Genomic DNA, 21,208 nt, shown 5'->3' on the forward strand with positions numbered 1-21,208 from the left:
AAGAAATTACCATAGATGCAGTTGTATTCTCTAGGCACAGCAAGGATGCAGAATCTTTCTTTGGTGCCAGCTCGGCAAGGATTTAAGCTCATAGTCTGAAATGTTTCAGGTCTCTAGTAACCAATTTGAGCTGCTTTTCAAAGGTGGGCAGAAGGAACACATTTGATGGGAGTGGAGAAGAGATGTGATTAGACGGAGGAAGTCTGGCATGTTTGGAGCTGTCTCCTCTCAGTAAGCTAAGTAGCAGCATGACAAGGGGGATTCTTTAAGGATCCCACATTTCACGGGTGGAATAGGCAGATTTCTGCAATATGTCTGGTCAGCTCAGTGTGGATGGGAGATCCTCAGGCATGTAGCACACCTTTGTAATGCACTTTTGCTTTTCAGCCCCCATCCTGTAGGGAGGATGCATGTTCTGTGAGCATGAGTTTCTTCTCTAACCTTCTGACAACCACCTTTTCTCTTCAGCTACTGACACTTTGACTCATTATAGGGATGCTGATTCTGCTGGACTAAACTTTTCCCACTAAACTTCTTCCTCCTTTGTTTGAAACTACACACTAACCCATTTTTAATTTTACAGCCCTGTTCTGGATTACATCTGCCTGCTTAAGATAAATTAAACGCCATGTATTTATGGAGAGAAAACTGAAGTATTCTTCACCAGGGCTTGCACTGCTCTACCTATTGGGTTTTGGCCATTAGGGGTGGTCCGTATTTTCCTATTTGAAAGGAATGTTTCTCACAGCAAAAGTGCATTTACACTATTGGGGAAGGAAGGAATCGAGAGCTAGAAACTAGACAATTCAAAGTGAAGAAAAGTTTCAGCAGAGAGCGTAATTAATCATTGGAATGGCTGTGTATAAGGTACAGCAGCTTCTCTGACATTTAAAATCTATCAAGAATGAGCATCTTTCCAAAGGATGTTTCTTTATATTTTGGTCTTGGTGCTCAATCACTGGAAAAAATTTCTAGTCCATGTTAAGTAAGAGGTCAAATTCTGTAAGTACAATGTTCCCTCATCACTTCAAGATCTCCTAACTTATTACTAATTATCGCTCTGACCTGAGGATGGGAGAGAGTACCAAGGAGATGCTGATCTTGTACTGTCTATCGGTGAAGCCATTCATCAAGTCTACCACAAATATTGCAAGTTAAGCATTGCTGCTCATAAATGTTTCAGCAGTGACAATGGCTCAGTGTCCAGCAAAATAAGTAGCCATGAATGCTCTGCCCCCAGTTGTTACTGGGACCTAGTTTCTTGTGTGAAAAAATGACAGAACAAGACATTTGTTTCTGGTTTCATTTAATTATTGGTTAATAGTTGTGACACAATAATTGCAGTGATAGCTTCTTCAACTAAAACCAACTCAATAGTCAAAACTAGTAACCTTTGCGGTGACGTTTTCCTTTTAGGATTGAGGAAAGAAAAAAAAATAATTGCTTGGTTGCTCTTGATCGTTTCAGTATGCCTAGATGAGGTACTTCTGCTCATCTAGAACTTGCTTGTTCCCATTTAATTTTCAATCTGCAATGCATTATATGCATTATGAATGCTTTCAGCATTCGTAATTCTGGGAGAAACATGGGCTGGGAAGGGCTTTTCAAATATGCAGCCTCAGTTAGTTGGCAGTAAAGATAAAAATCCACCCTTTTGTCTATACAGTAGATGGCAAATATGGTCATCAGTTAAACACGAAATTCTCTTGTTCTTTCTTGAGACCCTACACTATGTGAACCAGGAGAGCTCCAGAGGAGTGCGTAGCACCTCTTGTAACATAAACAGGAAAACCTATTCCTGTGTGCCATCTGCTTGAAAGCGCACTAGAGGTCCATGCAAAGGCAGCTGCATCGTCACCTTGAGAGCATTACCCTTGTGTTTTCAGTGTGCAGTCCCTGAGAAACCTGGCACAGGGTGGAATACAGCTCTTGAGTGTCCAGCTCGTATGGTGGGAGTCTTGTAATGGGGATATAGGCAGAGGCAAGGATTTGGAAAAGAAAAACGTAACATGGAAAAAAAGAGCATTCGCTCTTTACATCTTTAAGAGAAGTTAATATGTTGTGAAACACAAATGTATGTATCTCACATCAAAGAGGTCTGTATCCATGGATTGTAATTACCTTCTTGGAACAGCTGGTATGTTAGACAGAGCATGTGTTAGCCTGCAAGAAAATCGAATTAATCTTAAATTACTGTTTCAGTCTAGGTCTTGCAGTTTTCTCATTGATGTTTCACAAAAAAAAAAAAAAAAAAAAGTGCCTGAATTCTTTCTTTGGAGGGGAAGGGCTTCAAATTACTTCTGAAGAGCAGCTTTGAAAGATATTGGAAGATTAACCTTTCTCTGGCCAGTCAGAAATGCATGTGCTCTCCATTAGTAGCTGAATACAAATCCAGACAGAATAGATTCAGAATTGAGACTGTTTTTTGGGTTGAAAGAAGCTCCTGTAAATTCCCATGACAGGTGTTATCTTTCAAAGTTGATCTTAATATTAACTACTGGCTTATTATTTCCTTTCACTTTTAGTATAATGCAACAGAACTGAGCCTTTCTAAAAGTTCTATTCTAGGCAACAGGCTGAGCTTTTAAAAAGTCACAGATGTTACTTCAGTGTCCTGGTTTTGTTCTCATTTGGTTACATGCAGGCTCTTAAGTCGTGAGTGTCACTGGTTCAGAGTTTTGTTATTGTTCTCACTGGGATACGTTCAGAATTGGATCATCTTTTAATTGTATTTCATTACACTGGTGTATCTGTGAGCATGTCTTCAAGAAAGCCCATTGTCCAAACCACAAGTGGCACTGCAAGTAAAGACAGAGGTGCTTTAGCAGAACTGTAGGTCACTTCGAGCTAGAACCGGGAAAGTGTGTGCTCAGCGTTAGCAAACTAGTGCAAACATTTGGGAGGTGTATTTAGCTTCAAGGTGTGTAGCGAAACGCAGGATGTGCTTTGTCTCTTGTATTCTCTGTATATAAATTTCCTGTAGTCAGCTCTAAATGAGCTTTTCACCACTCAGATGAATACATAGAAATACTTCTGAAACGCATAAAATAGGTGTAACTGTGGTTAAACAGAGGCGTAGGAATTTTTTGCTTTTTAACATTCAACCACTTTAATTGTTCTATAAAATACCTGTAAGAATTAGGACCCTGTAATGAGACCAGCCAGCAGAGTATAGTTAATCTCAGGAGTTTGCTGGAATTGCCAACTGCAGCTGATTTGTAAGTTTTAACTTAGAAATAATTGCAGTATTGGTTTTGCTCAAATTTTACCTATAAAGAAATAGGGCAGAATATATTCCAGTGAATAGCAGCTAAAATGGTCAAAGTTCTTAGGAAGCTTTTAGGCCCAGAATTCCTGGCTTAAGCACTTACACTGAATCACAGGGCTGATGCTAAATAAGTCAGTAAGTACTGTAAAATGACCTAGTAACCACCAGCAGGATTTATGATAAATTTTGTCAAGTCTTACTGACTTTGACTAGCATGTAATAAACTCCTGGGATGTTTCAGGGCTGTAAAAGTAATAGCTCCAAACCCAATCTCAGGTGAGCATTGGCATAGAGGCACCTAAGCCTTTCTTGCCTTTAGGTGAAATGGAGCAAAGCAAGCATCCAGGCACGACAGAAAGCTCTTTTATCATTTAAGTTCTTCTGCTAATTTGATACTTATGTTGTTGGGGACAGGGGGTTGTTCGGTTGATGGGTTTCTTTTCCCACAAAAACAAATAAATAAGTAATAATTGCCTCTTGCACAGTAAACTCACAGGCTGTCAGAGCACTTTGGAAACAGTCGATCCCTGGGGTAATAGGAAAGCGGAAGGAGAAAGCAGGTCTCTTGAGCAATTTGCTGCAGTATTTCTGAAGGTGGGGCCGGGGGGGTGTGTGTAGATGTGTACTGGGACAATCTGTGGGTTTGACTTTTGTTAGGAGAGTTGTTACAGTAAAGGTGCAAGAAGGAAGTACTTGAGCTGGGATTGGGGAACCATTCTCTGCATATTGTGCAGGTTATGGAGGAACTGGGTGGGAAAAGCAGTTGTAGAGACATGGGTGTGCAAGGGTGTGGCTGTAATCAGTGTGCCCTGCAGAGGCAAATGACATTTCAGTTTTCTGCTGATTCAGGGGTGCAAATTGGGAAATGTTAGCTTTTGCTTCTAAAAGTGGTTATTACAGAAGAGTGAAGGGGTCTAGTTCTCTCCACTCTGTGTTCATTGCAGTTAGTTACACCAGTGCAAGCAGAGTGAAAAGATGTGCTGTTGTGGTTCGGTACCATTTTTTCCACACCTATTTAAGCGAGCACACCAGTGAGTCTCTGGTCCAGCAAATATAAAACCTAAACAACATCATTCAAAGTGCGAACACAGGTCTGTATGAGAAGCATAACGTCCCTTTTCAAAGATCCTCTTTACATCTACGTTTCACGGGAGCAGCCTGCCTGTTTGCCACCTACCCTATCTTGATGTTTTCCAGGCCTTTCGCATCGGTGTTTTACGAGAAAAATAGAGAGGAACTGCTCACTGCTCTAGGATATTCTTGGGGAAGGGTGGCTCTTTTTCACTTAGCCTCTGACTCCATTCTGGCACACACAAAAATGGTAACTTCTATCAGTGAAAACAAACTACCAAATGCAAGAAATGCTTGGGTCTTGCAAATATTTGTACCCTTGACACAGGGTGTCCTCTGTGTCTGGATCAGAGTGAGGCTGATACCCTGGTAGCTGAGTATAACGAAGTATTTTTTCTGATTTTGATGAGTACTTTTTCCCTAATGATTTTTTTTTACAATTAAATATAAATCCACCGTTGTTTCAGGAGAACCCAGCACACCCAAACTGGAAGGTCAGATGGGAGAAGATGGAAACTCCATTAAAGTGAAAGTTATCAAGCAGGATGATGGTGGCTCCCCAATTAGACATTATCTGATCAAATACAAAGCTGTAAGTATGACTGACACTCAGACCTTATTTGTGTTTAGCCTGTTGAGTACTCAGGCTTCACAGTGTAGGCAGACAACTCTGAAGCTGAGATCTTGTAGGTAGGCCAGTACAGGCATACGTGCTAAGCGGCTGTGGTGGAGGTGTGTAGGGTATTAGACATGACATGCACAGAAGCAACATACAAAATCTTTCTCTCATTTTGTTTCCTTTCACTTTGACTATGAAAGATTATTTCTCCATGCTGTCTTCTATAGAACTGTCAGCTTATGGTAATTACGTGCACTTAGTATTATTTAATTTCATCTACTTTTGAGATGGGATTGCCAGCAGCAACTTAAATAGCTGGGGACCAGAGGTTCATAGTGTAGAGCATTGCCCACCTTCAGACATGTATTTAATCATAACTTTCTGTTGATCACTGAAACTGCCATATTTGTTTGAGTAATGGGTGCTTCAGTACCAAATTATTCTGGAGATTATTGAATAAGACATTCAACGTAGTCTGTATAGACCAGATAAAGTGAGAGATACTATTGGAAACAGTTCCCCTTTAGGCCTAACTTAATCAGCTCTCATTGTAAATTACTCGGGATTGCAAAATACATGATTCTCTGGGCAAAACACCTAGCCCTGGTCTTGGGAAGGAACATCTATGTGATGAGCAGCTAGTATTGTTGTAAGCTGAACACGGCCCTTGTTTTGTGTTCAGTGGTATTTGATGGTTTTTTCTTACAATGGGGGAAAAAACCCCCACAAACTGAAAAAACAAAAACCAACAAACCCACCCAGCCAGAGAGATTGCTTAGCACATACTTGAGGAATAGATCCTTGAGACCTGTCTCTTAGATGATGTAAATTTGACATACTAAGACATGAAAGAATACTTTAAAGTGCTTTGCAGGGCAGAGACATACAGAAGTTGCAGCTTTTCCCCTCTGAAATGGAAGTAGTCTAGTGATGTGGCAAAGATGAGAGAAGGAACTGAGGCATTTTCTTCAGGTATGGTAACACTGCAGAAAACAGGATTCTGAGCAGGAAAGAGGCTGCTTCGGTGTCTCTTGTCCTCTCCGCTTAGAGCCGACAGCACGTGATGTTTTGCACTCCTGAATTAGCTGAGGAGCACGTGCTTGTGTAAAAACCTCCCCACTTCTCCATTTGTTAGTTAGCCACTACAGTGTTCCCAAAGCTGGCTACTAATGTTGTGCTGTGTGTTTTGCATCCCTGCCTGTCATCTCGCTGCTCTGCAGAAGCATTCCTCGGAATGGAAACCAGAGATCAGACTTCCATCTGGCAGTGACCACGTCATGCTCAAGTCCCTGGACTGGAATGCGGAGTATGAGGTTTATGTGATAGCTGAAAACCAGCAAGGGAAGTCCAAACCAGCTCACTACGCTTTCCGAACTTCTGCTCAGCCTACTGTTATCCCAGGTACAACAGTCATAAGCTTTACCATTGTTTTCTGCTTCCAATTAATGCAACAGTGCTGCAGCCTTTAATGTGCCTGAGTAACCCTGACAACTTGCTTGCTTAAAGCCATTATCACAATTGGTTACCCATGCAAAGCTTAGTTTTGGCCATGTACATACCTGTACTGAGTCCCTGTTACAGTATGTACAGCATTAGCAGTACATGGTTAGGAATGCTACGTGAGAAATCCTTGCCTGAATGTTTACAGGGAGTGTTGGCTTTTTGGATCAGCGTAACAGGATTGACCAGACGAGAAAAGCAGCGATACAAAACGCTTTCTGAAACCAGAAAGTAGGATTCCCATCTTAAACTAAAGCAAGGAGACCATTCTGATCTCTGGGGTGTTGCTTTTCGCGATGTAGGTTTCCCTTCCAAATCTGCTCTGGGCTTGCTTACTGCTCGTTTGTCCATCCAGCTCAGCCTTTGGAGAAACAAAGGCGTAAGGAGTTTGCTAGCTGTTGGAACGGAAGGGAGTTAAAATCTCTCTCTGAACGTTTGTTATTAAATGAAATCGAGATCAAATCACAGTAATTTTAAAACAGCACTGTTTTAATGTTGGGTAGGGCATTAGGGAAAAGTAACTAAATAGCATTAGAGTGCTGCTGGAAACTCTTGTTTCAGACAGACTGTGCTTATTAGCGTGCTTAAAAAATGAGGTAGAAGCACAAATGCTATGAAAAACAAGCGGACCCTATTAGCTGAGGTGCTAGGAATTTAGCAGTTTACTGGAAGGTGTTGAAAGGACAGTTAGCATTCTTTTCTACACAGGTAGTAGTAGAGCATATTAACAAAAAAAAAGGAAAAAAGAAAAAAAAAAATAACCAAACCAAACCTCAAGGATGACATTGCTGGACTACCTCTAAACTAAAGTTCTGGTTGGTTAAAGGTAGATGGACAAACTTTAAAGCTGATGAGTCAGTCAAGATAAGTCCCCAATGCACAGCCAGAGTTAAGCATATTCATGCCAAGATGGTGCTGACAGTCCAGACCGAAGGGGAGTGATTTGCCTTCTAGATTGTTAACTCCGTCTCATGTTTTTCTTTAGAACAACTAGAGAGCTTTCTTCAGTCTCTCCCTTGCACTGAGAATGCAATCCTTGGTCTGCCCCAGTTGTGCCCACTCCCTTCCTGTCTGAAGGAAACAACTGAGACCTTGTGCAGTCTGCATGCTGAAACTCCACTTGATTAAGCCAGATAATGTCGTTAAGCATACAAATGAGTGACCTAGTCGGTTAGGCCTTGAAAAATATGTATGGTAGGGAGGAGAAGGGAAATGGGGCAAAAGAGAGATTGGGATGTGTATTTGACCGAGGATGTAGTTTTGGGTGGAAGGACTCTCAGTAACTCATTAAGCAACTTACTGTCTGATTCTCATTTTCAACAGCTCTAATACTTACTACGCTCACATATTTGAAGGACAACTGTGACTGATGTGGCAGGAGAAAGTGAGGGTAATTTGGCAAAGAGTGCCTTAAGGTCAGTTCAGAGCTGAACAGTCAAATGCGGTAGGCTGGAAACAGCAGGAAGCGGTTCCTTTGCACTGCGATGTATCTCCCCAGGGAAAGTGACACATACTGATCGGTGTTTTCGTTCCTCCTTTGTGTGCAGCCTTTGTTGCCTTCCTGTGTTGGTATTCTCTTTTAGCCTGTTACATGCCTGATGGGACAACAAAGCTACCTGGGACAGCTGGGATGTCTTGCACAGGTATATTAGGAATGTTTGAGACCGCTGTTGCCCTTGGAATACACAGTGTTCATACTGTAGTCCATGGCAATGGGAGGAGCAATGACCCCAGATACCACCAAGCCCTTTAAATCCAACAGTAGCATGGGCAGGGACCCTGTAAAAAATCAGGGGAAAAAGCCCAGTTTGTTACCACAGGTGTCAGTTCTTTGGCCTCTCTGAATTTATTCCTCACTTAGTCTGGTGTGAAGCATAGGAGGAATCAGGATTTGAGGCTGCCACTCAGATGATGTACTTGGAAATGTCAGAGGCACTTTGAAAAGAGGTTGTTTCGCAGTGCAAGTTTGCTGCAGGATTGACCCAACAGATGGATGCAGTTGGTTCTCAGGAGGAGTGTGCTCTGGTTCAGGGGCAAGTAGAGCACTGTGCAGTGAAACGATTACTGCTGGCTGTGCTGGATTTGTGACTCTCTCTCTAGTTTTTTTCCATTTTGTAGAAGACTTTGCTTTCTATTAGGCCTTGCAAGGTGTTTCCAGACCCTTTGGTTCCCTGAGCTGATCCCCAAACTAATAATGTTGGGGAAGATATTTCCAGAGGGCAGGTAGATTTTTCTGACATGCAGCCTCTATTGAAATGAAGGCAAGTATGCCAGACTGCAGCAGGGAAGAGGCTCTGTGTATTCCTTTAGCATCCCTTGTCATTTGCATGGCGTTTAGCTTGTACATTTTGATTTCAAAATGAGCTACATGGGAGAAGTCAGAGCCAGTGCCTCTAACCTGACATTGCTCTGCTTGACAGTAATAGCTAGGAATTTCCTGCAGACAAAATGTGTATTTATTATGTAGAGTCCTTTGTTACCATCATCTGTACAGTGTCCTTAAAGTTGTTGGAAGGATAAGGATAGTATTTTCAGAAATAATAATAATTGCATTAGAGTAATTTACAGGCAGTAGGAAGGCTAAATGGAAAAGTCACTCCTGTATTCTTGAGACCTTCTGGCTTCTCCAGGGGTTTAGTCACCTGGATCTATTATCCAAATCCTTGGTACCACAGGCTTTGGGGGAAGGACTTGGACAGGCAGGTGGATTGTCTGCTACACAAAAGCTTTTCTTTTTTTTTTTTTTAATATGTAAAAGGCAGTGTTGTCCTTTCAAATACCAGATAACCATTTCCTTGTGTTTCACGCTGAGCCTTCTGTTCCACCACTTTTAATCTCATTTGCTTGCGAACCCCATAAACCCTGACTTGGACCTTGCTCTGCAGCTTTGGACATTGCTGAGCTTCTGAACCGGCCTTTTTGTCGGTGTGAATGTGCTAATGCTCTTCTTTAGCCATTTTAATTTATGAAATTAAATAAACCTTTGATTCTTATGTTTTCTATATTTATGACCTAATTTTTTTTATCTATTTTTCTCTCTTTCTCTCTTTCTTTCTTTTTCTTCCTCGTCCTTTCTTCCCTCCCCTCTCCCTTCTTCCCCTTACTCCTTTCCTATGTCTGTCGTCATACATGTCACCTTGGATCTCACGGGGAAACATCCACGCTTGCCACATACACCAAATTTGTTTTTAAACAACCATGTTTTCCCCTCCTGGGAACCATTGTCTGGCACCTGCAGCGACCTTGGGAAGTCCATCAACGTCGTCCTCCTTTGTTTCATTGCTTCTTTCTGCAGTGACTCTGCTTTTGCTCTGTTAGAAACTTAAAATAAAATAAAGCAATATTTGCTTGAAAAGGCCTGGGTCCCACCAAGGTGTGAAAGCAGATAACTTTGCTTCAGAGGATCATGTCAGTTCAGAAAAAACCCCACAAACACCGAACATTAAAAAAAAAAAAACACCACACATTTAACTTGAAAGACTCAGTATTTTGTAACAAGGAAAGAAGGTTTAAGCCAAGTTATTTCTCTTTAACATCTTTTTTGTTACTTGTAAAGAATTTGCCCTTTTTAATGGATGTAAAGAAAGATTTTTTTGTTGTTGTTGGTATTGCTGTTTGCTTGCTGTTTTTCATCAAAGGAAGGTACAATATTGAAAGCCTTTTAAGATACTGCTTTTACTGATTTCATTGCACATATGGTGCTGATCACCACTGTGTATTGTACAAAAGGTTTCTAAAGCCCCATCCACAAATCTAAACCCACAGACTATAAAAACAGAAAGAAGATTTGTCAAAGAGAATCCTACTGACTGCCCAAATATCTCTGTGGGCTTTTGCATGTGGATTCAAATTTATGGCCGTTAGAAGGTTTTCCTGATGTGGTGATCTGAATATAAACATCTTGTGGGAATTACACTGAAGAGCTTGCTTGCTTGCTTTCTTCTTTATGTGGTTGAATCCTTGCGACTTCCTTGGCCCCTTGTGTGCAGTCAAGTATCTCATGACCCGTAGTGGATCTGGGGCATTATACAGCCCATGGGCGTACAAATTTGCAACGGATGCTTGTCTAACGTTTTCTGGTTTTCCACTACTGTGTCATCAACTTCATAGAGAGATCCCTTTTCTTGCCATTTTAACAGGAAAGATTATCTTGGATAAAGTTACCCGACCAGCTAAATTATCGCTATTACCGATCCCTAGTAATATTCATGGTTAACTGTGCATGTGACACTACCAGACTGGATTAATCCATCGTGTAAATTGGTGCAATATAATGCATCTTTGTTACCAAGTTCTGTGTATTGCATTTCGTTGAACAAATTTCACTTGACTTTTTTTCTTTTCTCTTGTTCTTACTTTAAAAACCACCACAAAAAAACGCAACCAAACAACAACAAAACCCCCTGTGCCCCTCATTAATTGTCTTTGTGATGGGAAATCCATTTGGCTTTGATGCTCTTCTAAAAATGGGTGTATCTCTCCCTCTAGGTCTCTCTTTCTCTGTGAGTGGGCCTGAGGCTGCCAAGGATGAAATTGTTGACAGTTGTTGAGCTGTCTGTACAGAATGTCTCAAGTACTGTCAGTTGTCTGGAATGGGATTAATCTTTCTAACCGAATGCTAATAGGGACAAACAAAAAATCCTGCCATCAGTCTTGTCTAACTATGCATTTTATGCTCTGCACAGAAGTCCCTGCTGTGCTTATTCAGACCTTGTTCATGCCGTTGAGCACGGGATTAATTTCGAGTAACTTCAGCCATGTAAACGCTCTCTCCTCTCCTTGTCTGGGCTTTGCCGAGTCACCACAGAGAGGAGGCCCCTCAGAGCATAATGCACCTCCACTGCCTTAAGGCACCTCTCCTTGAATAGGACGAACAGCCTCCAGAGGTGCTGCTCTTTCTCTACACAACACTATGTAAAAGTTATAGTTTAGGGAATATGATTTTAATAACCTATGAGTTGGGTGAGATAGATCTCAGCCTTAGCTAGTAACCTGTCTGTGGATAAGGGGAAACCCACAATACAAGCTGATGTCAGATCTACAGATGAGCTTAATAAACTCAGCTACAGGGGAAGGTCACACAACTTTGTAGTGTTATGATTGCTCTTGCTGTACTTCAATAACACCAAGGCGTAAACTCAAAAGATCTAACAAATTTTCTATACTCTAAAACACTGGAGGTGAGGGTTTGTTTGTTTTTTAAAGAAATTCACGTGCTTTTGTGTGCAACACCTGCACAAAGTTTTCATTTATAATTTAGATAGAAAAGCAGGTTACAAAGCTGGTAGAGTGCAATGAGAAGCCAGTGGCACTGAGGTGCATGCATGGCAGTAGTGTAGAAGGGCAGCTGGAGCAGAGGTCAGACTGCAGATCAGCTGTTCAGATTTACAGTCTGGTTTACTCCTGAAAAGAGGATCTTTGTGTGACTCACTCTTTGCTTACAGTTTTTCCTTTTTGAATGTTCATGTTCCCCTTTACATCCTTGGGAGTCAGTTCCTATGACTGGGAGTCAGTCACAGGAAAATAAGAGGACTTGAAGCCAGGAGCAGATCGCTGAAGCCACACAGTGTTGGTGACAATCGAAAAGGAGTTCAGTAGTAGTCTGGGGAAATACCAATTGCCTTCTTGTCTTGGAAGGAATGCTCCACAGACTGGTGTGTATTTCTGCTACCTAGTAGCTAAGTTGAAAGGAAGCAAAAATCGTCAAGCCTAAATCTGTGTGGAAACAGAAGTTGTTGTCACTTGGAATAGAAGGTTGCTCCCGTGTTGCTTTTCTCCACTATAAATTGTGCAGAGTGTCTGAGAGAATGAGGTCTGTAAAATGTGGCACCTCTTGTTTGAAGGATACTTTTAAGTGTTTGCAAATTAAAGCTGTTAGCATCCACTGAGAACAAACAGTTTTTCTCCTGGGTTGGTTTTGGTTTTTTTTTTTTCTCCTTCAGATGCATGAAATGAATTTATTTGTTTTGTTTGTTCTTCTCTCTTCTGCCAAATATTGTAGGACCTTTAAAATGCCTGGAATCATATCTGTTTCTCTCCATCCCTTTTTTGTCTCTTTTTCTGCCTGTGCCTGAACATTCTGTGCACACTTGCTGAGACCCCACTAGGAGCACATATTTGAGTGGTTCTGCGCTCTCTGACAGGGCAAATGTCTGTACAGAGTTGCAGAAAGTAAAACTGATGGGTCATTTTATTGTACACTGTAAAATAAGGGTGATTAGAAAAGTCAGTCTTGCGGGAAGCCCATTTTCCATTGAAAAAGAATAATTTGTAATTAATAAATTCTTCACTTCTTTAGAATTAAGGACTCAAGAATTTTTTTTTACATTTTGTGTTTCCTTATTTAGCCTGTGGAAGTATTATTCCTCTTAGTCCTAAGAGCAGCAAAAGGGAATCAATGGAAAGCTGCTCATCAGGTTGAATGTGCTCTGGATCAGGTCAGAAATGTCCACCATCTGTTTACACGGTAGCACTCACTGGTGATAGACATGTACTCTTGTACGCGTGGTGTTAGCAGCTGATGCTCCACAGCCTAACCATTTGTTTATACGCTTCTTTTGTACGCTGAATTGTTTTAGGCCCCAGCAACCTCGTTAAGGATATTGTGTCTAAATATTAGTTTGATTAAATACAACATAAATTTAGCTAGAGTGAATAGTTCTTTAAGTATTTGTAGATCAATTTAATCACATGTGCCAGTCCCTGAAACTGAATAGTATCCTACATGCTTTCTGCGTTTTACAGCAACAGCAAAGTTCCTTTACAAAATATATACAGAAAAAAGAAATGCAGCACCAACAGCCTCCAAGTTCATGGGGTCTTTAAGCATTCTTATATTGTTCCTTGTTGCAAGTCTCTGAAAGGGATCTGGTCTGTGGCATAAATGTTCTGCTGAGCATTTAATGGACTCGTGATGTAAGTGTCAGTCAGGTGCCTCGGACTGACTTAGATACAGTCAAATGCAGAAAGAAACTTTCCTGTTGGACTCTGGATTCCTTGAAACATATCAGGGTCACAAAATGAAACAACACTTATCTGCCTCATGCTAAGGACGTCCTGTCTCCTATTTTTAAGTAAGAAAATGGGAGGAATTATTCTGAATAAACCAAGGGGAACAAAAAGTAGTTTATGTTCAGGGTACGATAGTAAGAGGCTGGGACGGTGCAGCTGGCAACATTCAAGGCTGTGCCTGTTGGTTTTGTGACGATCAAAGGCTTTGACAGGATTAACGGATGTGTTCATCCACTCCCTGTTTCTAAGAAAGTACTCAGCATTTTACAAGCAGGCAGAAAGTTAAAGGCACTTCCCCTGAAGTTAGTACTCTATGGGCAACCCCATGCATTTTCTAGACCTCCATCACCACCTCTCAACTGCAGTCCTTTTGTCTACTGGAAAAGGCAAGGTATTTTTTTTCTATTCTGTAGCTGGGGAAACGTGGTGGAGATTGGGTGTGGTGGAGTGGGCACCTGCTGTGACCAGGACAATGTCAACGGAGTAACAGTCTGCTTATCTTTACCCTCTGCTTCCTCAGAAGGCTCCTTGGGTTTTTGTCTGTATTTAAGCCAAAACACTCCTAGAGCATTCACTGATGAGCTCAGTTATCTCTGGAGAAGACATGAAAAGCTTACAACTTTCCAGTTCTAGATAGCTGTGTCTTACCTGAGCCACGGGAATGGTTTTAATTCCCCCTTTCGTTTTCACCACATAAGGGTGAAGCTAATTAACACTGAGGCCCCACAGGTATCGCCCAGTATTCTGTGTCCCACCAGGGCAAATCACACTACAGAGTCTAGGCTTAGCTGACACTTGTCCTTGTGCCAGGCTGGCAGTGCCCAAGTCACTCTGGACCCTAGACACAGCCTTCATCTTGAGGAAGTGGTGGAGAGAAACAGGAACCCTTCAGAGTTCCAGCTGGGTATATTCTAAAGCAGAAGAGGTTTCTGTAGTCTGTTTTCCAGGCCTTAGCCCAATAGAGATGAGAAAATCCCCATTAAGTCCAAGTGAACCTGTCTTTTCAGGTAGATTGTCCTGCATGTCTTTGGGATAAAGTACTGGTTATAACTCAAGGTTGATAGAGAGAGGGTGTACTTTCTGTAAGTTTCCCATGCTTGCAACCGAAGCGTAGCCAAATTTGAGCCATAACTAACCCTGACTCACCTTTTAACTGCAATGCCTTCTTTTCTTCTCTTTTTGCTCTCTAAAGCCAGCACTAGCCCTACATCAGGCCTTGGGACTGCTGCCATCGTGGGCATTCTCATTGTTATCTTTGTGCTGCTGCTGGTGGCTGTGGATGTCACCTGCTACTTCCTGAACAAGTGTGGTCTGCTGATGTGCATTGCTGTCAACTTATGTGGCAAATCCGGCCCAGGAGCCAAGGGCAAAGACATGGAGGAGGGCAAAGCCGCCTTCTCGTGAGTACTGTCATCACTTACATTGCTCCTTCTGTTGATCAGTGTGTCCCCTCAGCAACTCTGGAAAATAAACTGTTTCAGGGAGTTCTGGGTTCCTTACCTCAGATGGGAGGGCGCTGAAAAGATCTGGGGCCACGCTGGTGGTTCTTTATATTTCCAGGAAGGGGTTTCTTCAGCTGTTTCTCTGTTTGTGTCCTGTTCCTGTTAGTAGCCATCAAAAGGCTGGGCCAAATGATGAACATCACGGTGGTCTTCTGTGCCATAGGTAGTAACTGGAAGGGGAAGTGACAGAAAGAATTAATTGGCTGTTTAGGCCAGTCTATGTCTGTCATTCGCTATTGACATTTGCAGCATGTTTTTGCAGGATACCTAGTGGGAATGGGAACCAATCTCCATGCAATTCCCTTGTTACAGGAAAGATGAGTCCAAGGAGCCTATTGTGGAGGTGCGGACCGAAGAGGAGCGGACCCCCAACCACGATGGAGGAAAACACACAGAACCCAACGAGACCACCCCGCTGACGGAGCCAGAGTATGTTGGCATTAGTCAATCTTAGCACAAGGTCAATACATTGCCCTCAGTTGTCTTAATCCCCGATCTCTCATGTCCATGACTTAGGGCACGAAGAGAGGAAGAAAGGTAAAATCTCCACGCTCCATTTGCGACATACCAGTGAGGAATTCACTTTAGGAAGCTGCTGAAATGCTTGTTAATATTTGGGTCGGGTTTGGGATTGATGGCACAAGTTCGGTTCCTTTCCTTCAGCAGAGTCATCACAGTGGTGAGGTGGTCAGGCTCTTCCACCTGCATACTGCTCACCTCCTTTGATTAGGTTAGCAGTGGGGCCCACTGGTAAGATGGCTCTGCTGGAAGTCTCTGTGAGGGGAGAGGAGAAAGGAGGCTGCATCCACAAGCAGCACTGAAATGCAGACGGGCAGCACTGAGGAATAGCTGGGATTTGTATTGTTCTAATTTTCTTGGCTAGTCTTACCAGGGTTTTAACTCAATTATTCTCCTCTATGAAGGCTTTCTCTCTGTTAATAAGCCTGAGGTGGTGTTCTCAGGCACACTGGCTTCTCATGGAATAAACCATTGTTTTTTCCAGCCTCTTACCCATGTACGTGTAAAGGCAGACAGTGCTACATCATGGCTGCTGAAGCGTAGTTACGCTGTCAGACGTTGTCCTAAAGCAAACCTTATTCCAGCTAACACGGCAGGCTGGAATCTAATCAAAAGGGCAGAAAGCATCACCTCAAAGCTGCATGTATGTGTGTGTATGTGCATATGCATATAGGCATTACCTGTCAGTGTGAGAAAAAGAATTCTATTCTGTGTGGTTTGATGAAGGCCTTAGGCTTGCAGGCAAAAGGACAGGGCTAAGGTGAGGGACTGGATTCAGGGGTCCCACGCTGGGACCTTGTTGCGTGGTGACAGATGGCACAAGGCTGCAAGCTCAGGGAATTGGTGGAAAGCTTCCTTGTGAGGTTAGGTTAAAGAGGCTGAGAGGAAAGTTAGGCTGAAAGAGAAGAGTCTCTACAAGTTCACAGGGTTATGTTTGGCTAAGACATGAACCAAAATCTGTGTGAGCAAGCCATTCCTGAAGGACATGTTCTCCTTGTTCTTCTTCTCTTCCTAGTTATTCTCCAGTCATTCCAGCCAGCCCTTGCTACCGTTTGCACACTTGACTTCTGAAAGGTTTCTTCTCCTCTGAGTACCTTTCTGTGTTCTGTCTGTGTTGTAACCATGTGCCATGCTGCTGCTGCACCACCCACCTGCCTTCTCACTCTTACGCTCTGCTCCCCTTTTCCTTGCTGTCATTTACGGGCTTCATTGTCTCTATTTCTCTTCTACTCCTGTCCTCTTCACAGGCACCCCGCCGATACCGCAGCTACTGTTGAGGACATGCTGCCTTCTGTAACTACAGGCACCACTAACTCTGACACTATCACTGAAACCTTTGCCACTGCTCAGAACAGCCCCACCAGCGAGACCACTACGCTGACCTCCAGTATTGCCCTGCCAGCCATGGCCATTCCTGACTCAAACTCCATGTCACCTGGCCAGGCTACTCCAGCCAAAGGGGCAGCCACCTCAGTCTCTTCGCCACCACCCTCCTCCACCCCCAAAGTTGCCCCCCTTGTTGATCTCAGCGATACCCCAAGCTCTACTCCAGCTACTAATAATTTGTCTTCAAGTGTCCTGTCCAACCAGGGTGCAGTGCTCAGCCCCAGCGCTGTTGCTAATGTGGCCGAGACCTCCAAAGCAGCAGCTGGTAACAAGCCAGCTGCCCCAAGCCCTGCAAGCCTCACTAGCCCTCCAGCTCCATCAGAGCCCAAGCAGGAGGTCTCAAGCACCAAGAGCCCTGAAAAGGAAGCTGTGCAGCCCAGCACAGTGAAGAGCCCAACAGAGACAACCAAGAATGCAAGCAATCTGAAGAGCGAGGCTGCTTCAGGCAGCACCACAAACCCCTCCCAGAACGAGGACTTTAAAATGGACGAAGGGACCTTCAAGACACCAGACATTGATCTTGCAAAGGATGTTTTTGCGGCTCTTGGCACTACTACTCCTGCCAGTGTGACTAGCGGGCAAGCTCGTGAGCTTGCTTCTTCCACTGCAGACAGCTCTGTACCTGCTGCGCCTGCAAAGACCGAGTATGGCTGCCTTTAATCTTCTGTCGGTTGTGTGCTGTGTCTCTTGTGCACTGGTGCTTGTGCTGTGTTCTTGTTGGGTGTTCTCTTAACTAATCTCATTGTTTCCTTAGCAAATTAACTCACCTGTGAACCAACTAAACAGGGCTTGGCTTTAAAGGTCCAGGAGGAAAGCAGGAATAGGCTGTGCCAGGGAAGCAGAGAAAAGATGAACCCAGGAATGTAGCATAAATGTGTTATTCTTGAGACTTTTATGCAGCTTTGTCTATTATAGGTTATTCTTTTATGGAAGAGATCAGAAACAGTTCAGTTTGATGCAAAGGAAGTGCTGTCTTCAGAGGCGCTGAGTTCCTGCAGTTCAGTGAGCACAGCCACGCAAATTCAGTTCCCTAACAGATCAGTGGAGCCCTTCAGAACTTATTTGGTGTAAGGCAGGGCAGAAAGTGGCGCCGTGTGAAACTGTCAAAGCCTGGTACCTCTGGATTTGTCCCTAAATGGGCAAAAGGATAAGGCGATGTGATCCTGAGACGGGGAACAGTCGCAGCACAGCTGGGTCAGGATGACTTGGCAGTGTGTTGTCCTGGTATATTAGAGATGAGTCTCTGTCCACTGTACCAGGTCCCCTCTTTACCCAGCTCATTTACTCAGCATCAGCATGCTCCCAGGCAGGACGACCCTAGGGGTCCTGTGGAGCCGTATGCAATCTGGATGGGATCCATGTTCCTCAGCTGAGTCTGCACCTTGTGTTTGGCAGGGGACACTGTAAATGGAGACTGAAAACAGCATGAAGTCCTCAGCTGGGTAACTGGGGAGAGGGTCTCCAGCTGTTGTGCAGATGTTGGACAAGAATGCCCTTCCTGGGTCGGTTTGGATGGCAGTTGCTCACAGAGCCATGAGCACAGAAGCCTGGAAAATGCTGATTGAAAATGGATAAGCCACCCTTGAGGGGACAGTACCTAAGGTCCCTGTTCCTTTTGGCTTCCTATTTGGCCACCATGTATTGATAGAGCAGGATGAAATAGGAGTATCTTGTCTTTCCTGCCTGAGCAGGGTGTGTGCTTTATCGTGAGAAAGGGTCATGAAAAAGCAGCTCAGATTTGTTGTGGGAGCAGCTCCCAAAACCAAAAGCCTGAGTTCACACTGTATCTTTTGCTTTTGCAAAGGAAAAGTTGAGGGCACTGGGCTCTGCACTGTCAGCTAGGTTCCTGCCAAGACCCTAACTAGCTGTTCCAGAGCGAGGTTTACAGCTCACGCAGATAAATCTAGGGTATGCGATAGCAGCCACACCAGAGACGTACCCTAAGTCACAGCTTTGGTTAGAACTTTTTTCATCCTCACATCTCCAGGAAAACTACCTCATTCTGGAAGCTTTGTATTTAATCAAAATAAAGCATTGGCCTCGATCGTTGGCTTTGACACTGTGATTGCAATGTAAGTATTAGCACTCACAGAAGAGCAGTCAGTCAGACGCTGCAGAACCAAGAACCAGGCTCTTTTCCAGATCCGAGTGAAAACCCATACTGTTTTACTGTGTTATTCGGGTGCATTTACACACTACCTCCCTGCTGTGCTCCTGTCCCCCCCGCTAAGTCAGGAGACATTCCTGCACTGTGCCTGTTCCCCAGCACTGCCTTGTGCCCCACACAGCTATGGAGCATCAGGCCCTTCTTGGAAAGCCTGGGTGGCACAGCAGATGCCCTAGGGTTGGAGGGAACCAGGCAGAGAAATCCCTGTTTGCTTCAGTTTGCTGCACCTAAAGCCGCTGCCCTGTCATGCTGGGTGCTGCAGAGAGACAAACAGGATAGAGAATTGTGATCTGGTACTGAGCTGAAAGGAGGTAGCAAATGGTTTGCCCATAGTAAGGAAACATTTTGACTAAATTAATGCAACTTGGTCTGTGTCATGTAAATGAATTATTGGTATGGTGGAATGCAGAGCTGGGTTCTTTCTGCTGATCCAGCCACCTTCTACCTGTGCTGCTCATCTGCTTCCCTTGGGGTAAATCAATATTGCAACCATAGGCTTAGATCCATCTCACTTGCTCATCGGGGCAAATTAAGATTGTAGTCATCTCAGACTACCTTTGTGGCTAATGGGCTGGAACAGGCACTTCTTCAGGGAGGCCACCAGATACGCCTTGTGTGGCACTTTTCATGACCTTGAAGAGGGTGTTGGACAAACAGGCTTCTCTGATTCTTCAGTCAAGTGCCAAGACAGGCTGATGAACCTGAGCTTTAGCCTGTGAACGTGTTGATCTCCCTTACACTTGTGAACATGTTTGACAAATTTCACTTCTGTGTTTCCCTTTTTGCAACATACTGGGAAATTCTGGGACTGAATTTCTGTAGGGAAAAAGATTTTCTGCTAAAATGGCAGTCTGTTTTAATAGGACACTTGGGTGACATAAACGAGTGATGGTAAAATCAAATTCCTTGGCAACTGTGTGAGTTTTCCCTTTTGCTCCTTTTTTCCCACCGCAACACACCTTGTGCCTCTGCTGCAGCCTGAGTCCTCATCCTACCAGTGTATTAACTCAGGGCAGGAGGAAAATGCAAAAAGATTTCACTAGAGCTAAATGAAGCTGGGGCAGGGGGATGAGTTTGGTTTTAGTTATTTCTGCATCTGGAAATGCTCATTCTGCTCTGCCGAGGCGATATATTTGCTTGTTTCCAGAAACATCCTCTTTCCTTATCACTCATTCAGCAATAGACAGTCTATATTTCTCTGCCTCTAAACTGTGCCATTTTGGTGATTCTTCTTCAGGAAAATCCCAGTAGAAGACAAATCTGAAGTGCAAGCGACAGAAACTAAGACACCTCCCGCAGAAGTCAAGACGGTCCCCAACGAAGCCACACAAACAAATGAAAATGAGAGCAAAGCATGATCAGCGACAGATGAAAACAAATGACAGAAAACTTCACCCAAGCATTTACAACACAAAACACAACACGCATCTCATTCCTCTAGTGTCTGTTGCCTTTTTTTAAAAAACGAAAAAAAAGGAAAATGCATAAATGGGGGGAGGGGGGGAATATTTCTTTTTTCTTTTCTTTTCTTCTCTTTTTTTTTTTTTTTTTAAAGATTTCTAGAAAGGTTCTATTTGTTGTGCACTTGCTTTTAAAAAGTAATACATTTTAAAAACAGGGTTAAACCCATAACCAAATCAGGGCTTAGCTGACTCTGTGTATATTCAAATAAGCGAAATTGCAAATACCATTTGCAACGTGGTTGGGAAGCTCAAAATCAACTAGTCCTAGACAAACAAAACAAAAAAAAAAAAGACAAAAAAAAAACAAACCCTGTTCTTTCCTTCATTAGTATAGCAGATATAACCACTGTACTACTTGGTACAGCTGGTACTTAATGAACAAAGTCCACAATTTATTTTTATACTTTCCAGTTGAGTTTGAAATATGTAAAGCCTCATAAATAAGTTATAATTTCTGTTCACCTTGTATTTGTTCAGTATGCAAAGTGTCCTGAGCTCTTTGTGACTGAATTCTGTTCTCCACGTTAGACATTTATTTGGCTTTTATTATTATCTTTTTTTTAGGAAGAATGCCAAAATTGCAGCTTCGGGGGATATATTTCAATTTGCAGTATTCAGACTCTACATTTCCTTAAATTTTATGTTAATTTTTGCCAACTTTTGTTCTTTCCAGTGTTTACAATTGACAAATATTTTTTTTAA

The 21,208-nt window shown here is 43.1% G+C and overlaps 1 protein-coding gene across 1 annotated transcript in view; it reads left to right on the top strand.

The window, feature by feature from the left end:
* NCAM1 (neural cell adhesion molecule 1) overlaps nt 1–20,464 on the top strand; it is a 102,750-nt gene extending 82,286 nt beyond the window's left edge. The window contains exons 19-24 of the mRNA XM_068418129.1: nt 4,807–4,931; nt 6,179–6,359; nt 14,662–14,869; nt 15,284–15,400; nt 16,738–17,520; nt 20,281–20,464. Coding sequence (XP_068274230.1) covers nt 4,807–4,931; nt 6,179–6,359; nt 14,662–14,869; nt 15,284–15,400; nt 16,738–17,520; nt 20,281–20,401 — 1,535 coding nt within the window. The 3' untranslated portion in view covers nt 20,402–20,464. The remainder of the gene's footprint in view (nt 1–4,806; nt 4,932–6,178; nt 6,360–14,661; nt 14,870–15,283; nt 15,401–16,737; nt 17,521–20,280) is intronic.
* The last annotated feature ends 744 nt before the right edge of the window (nt 20,465–21,208 follow it).

This window comes from Nyctibius grandis, chromosome 25, assembly GCF_013368605.1.
Source record: "Nyctibius grandis isolate bNycGra1 chromosome 25, bNycGra1.pri, whole genome shotgun sequence".
NCBI classification, from domain to species: domain Eukaryota; kingdom Metazoa; phylum Chordata; class Aves; order Nyctibiiformes; family Nyctibiidae; genus Nyctibius; species Nyctibius grandis.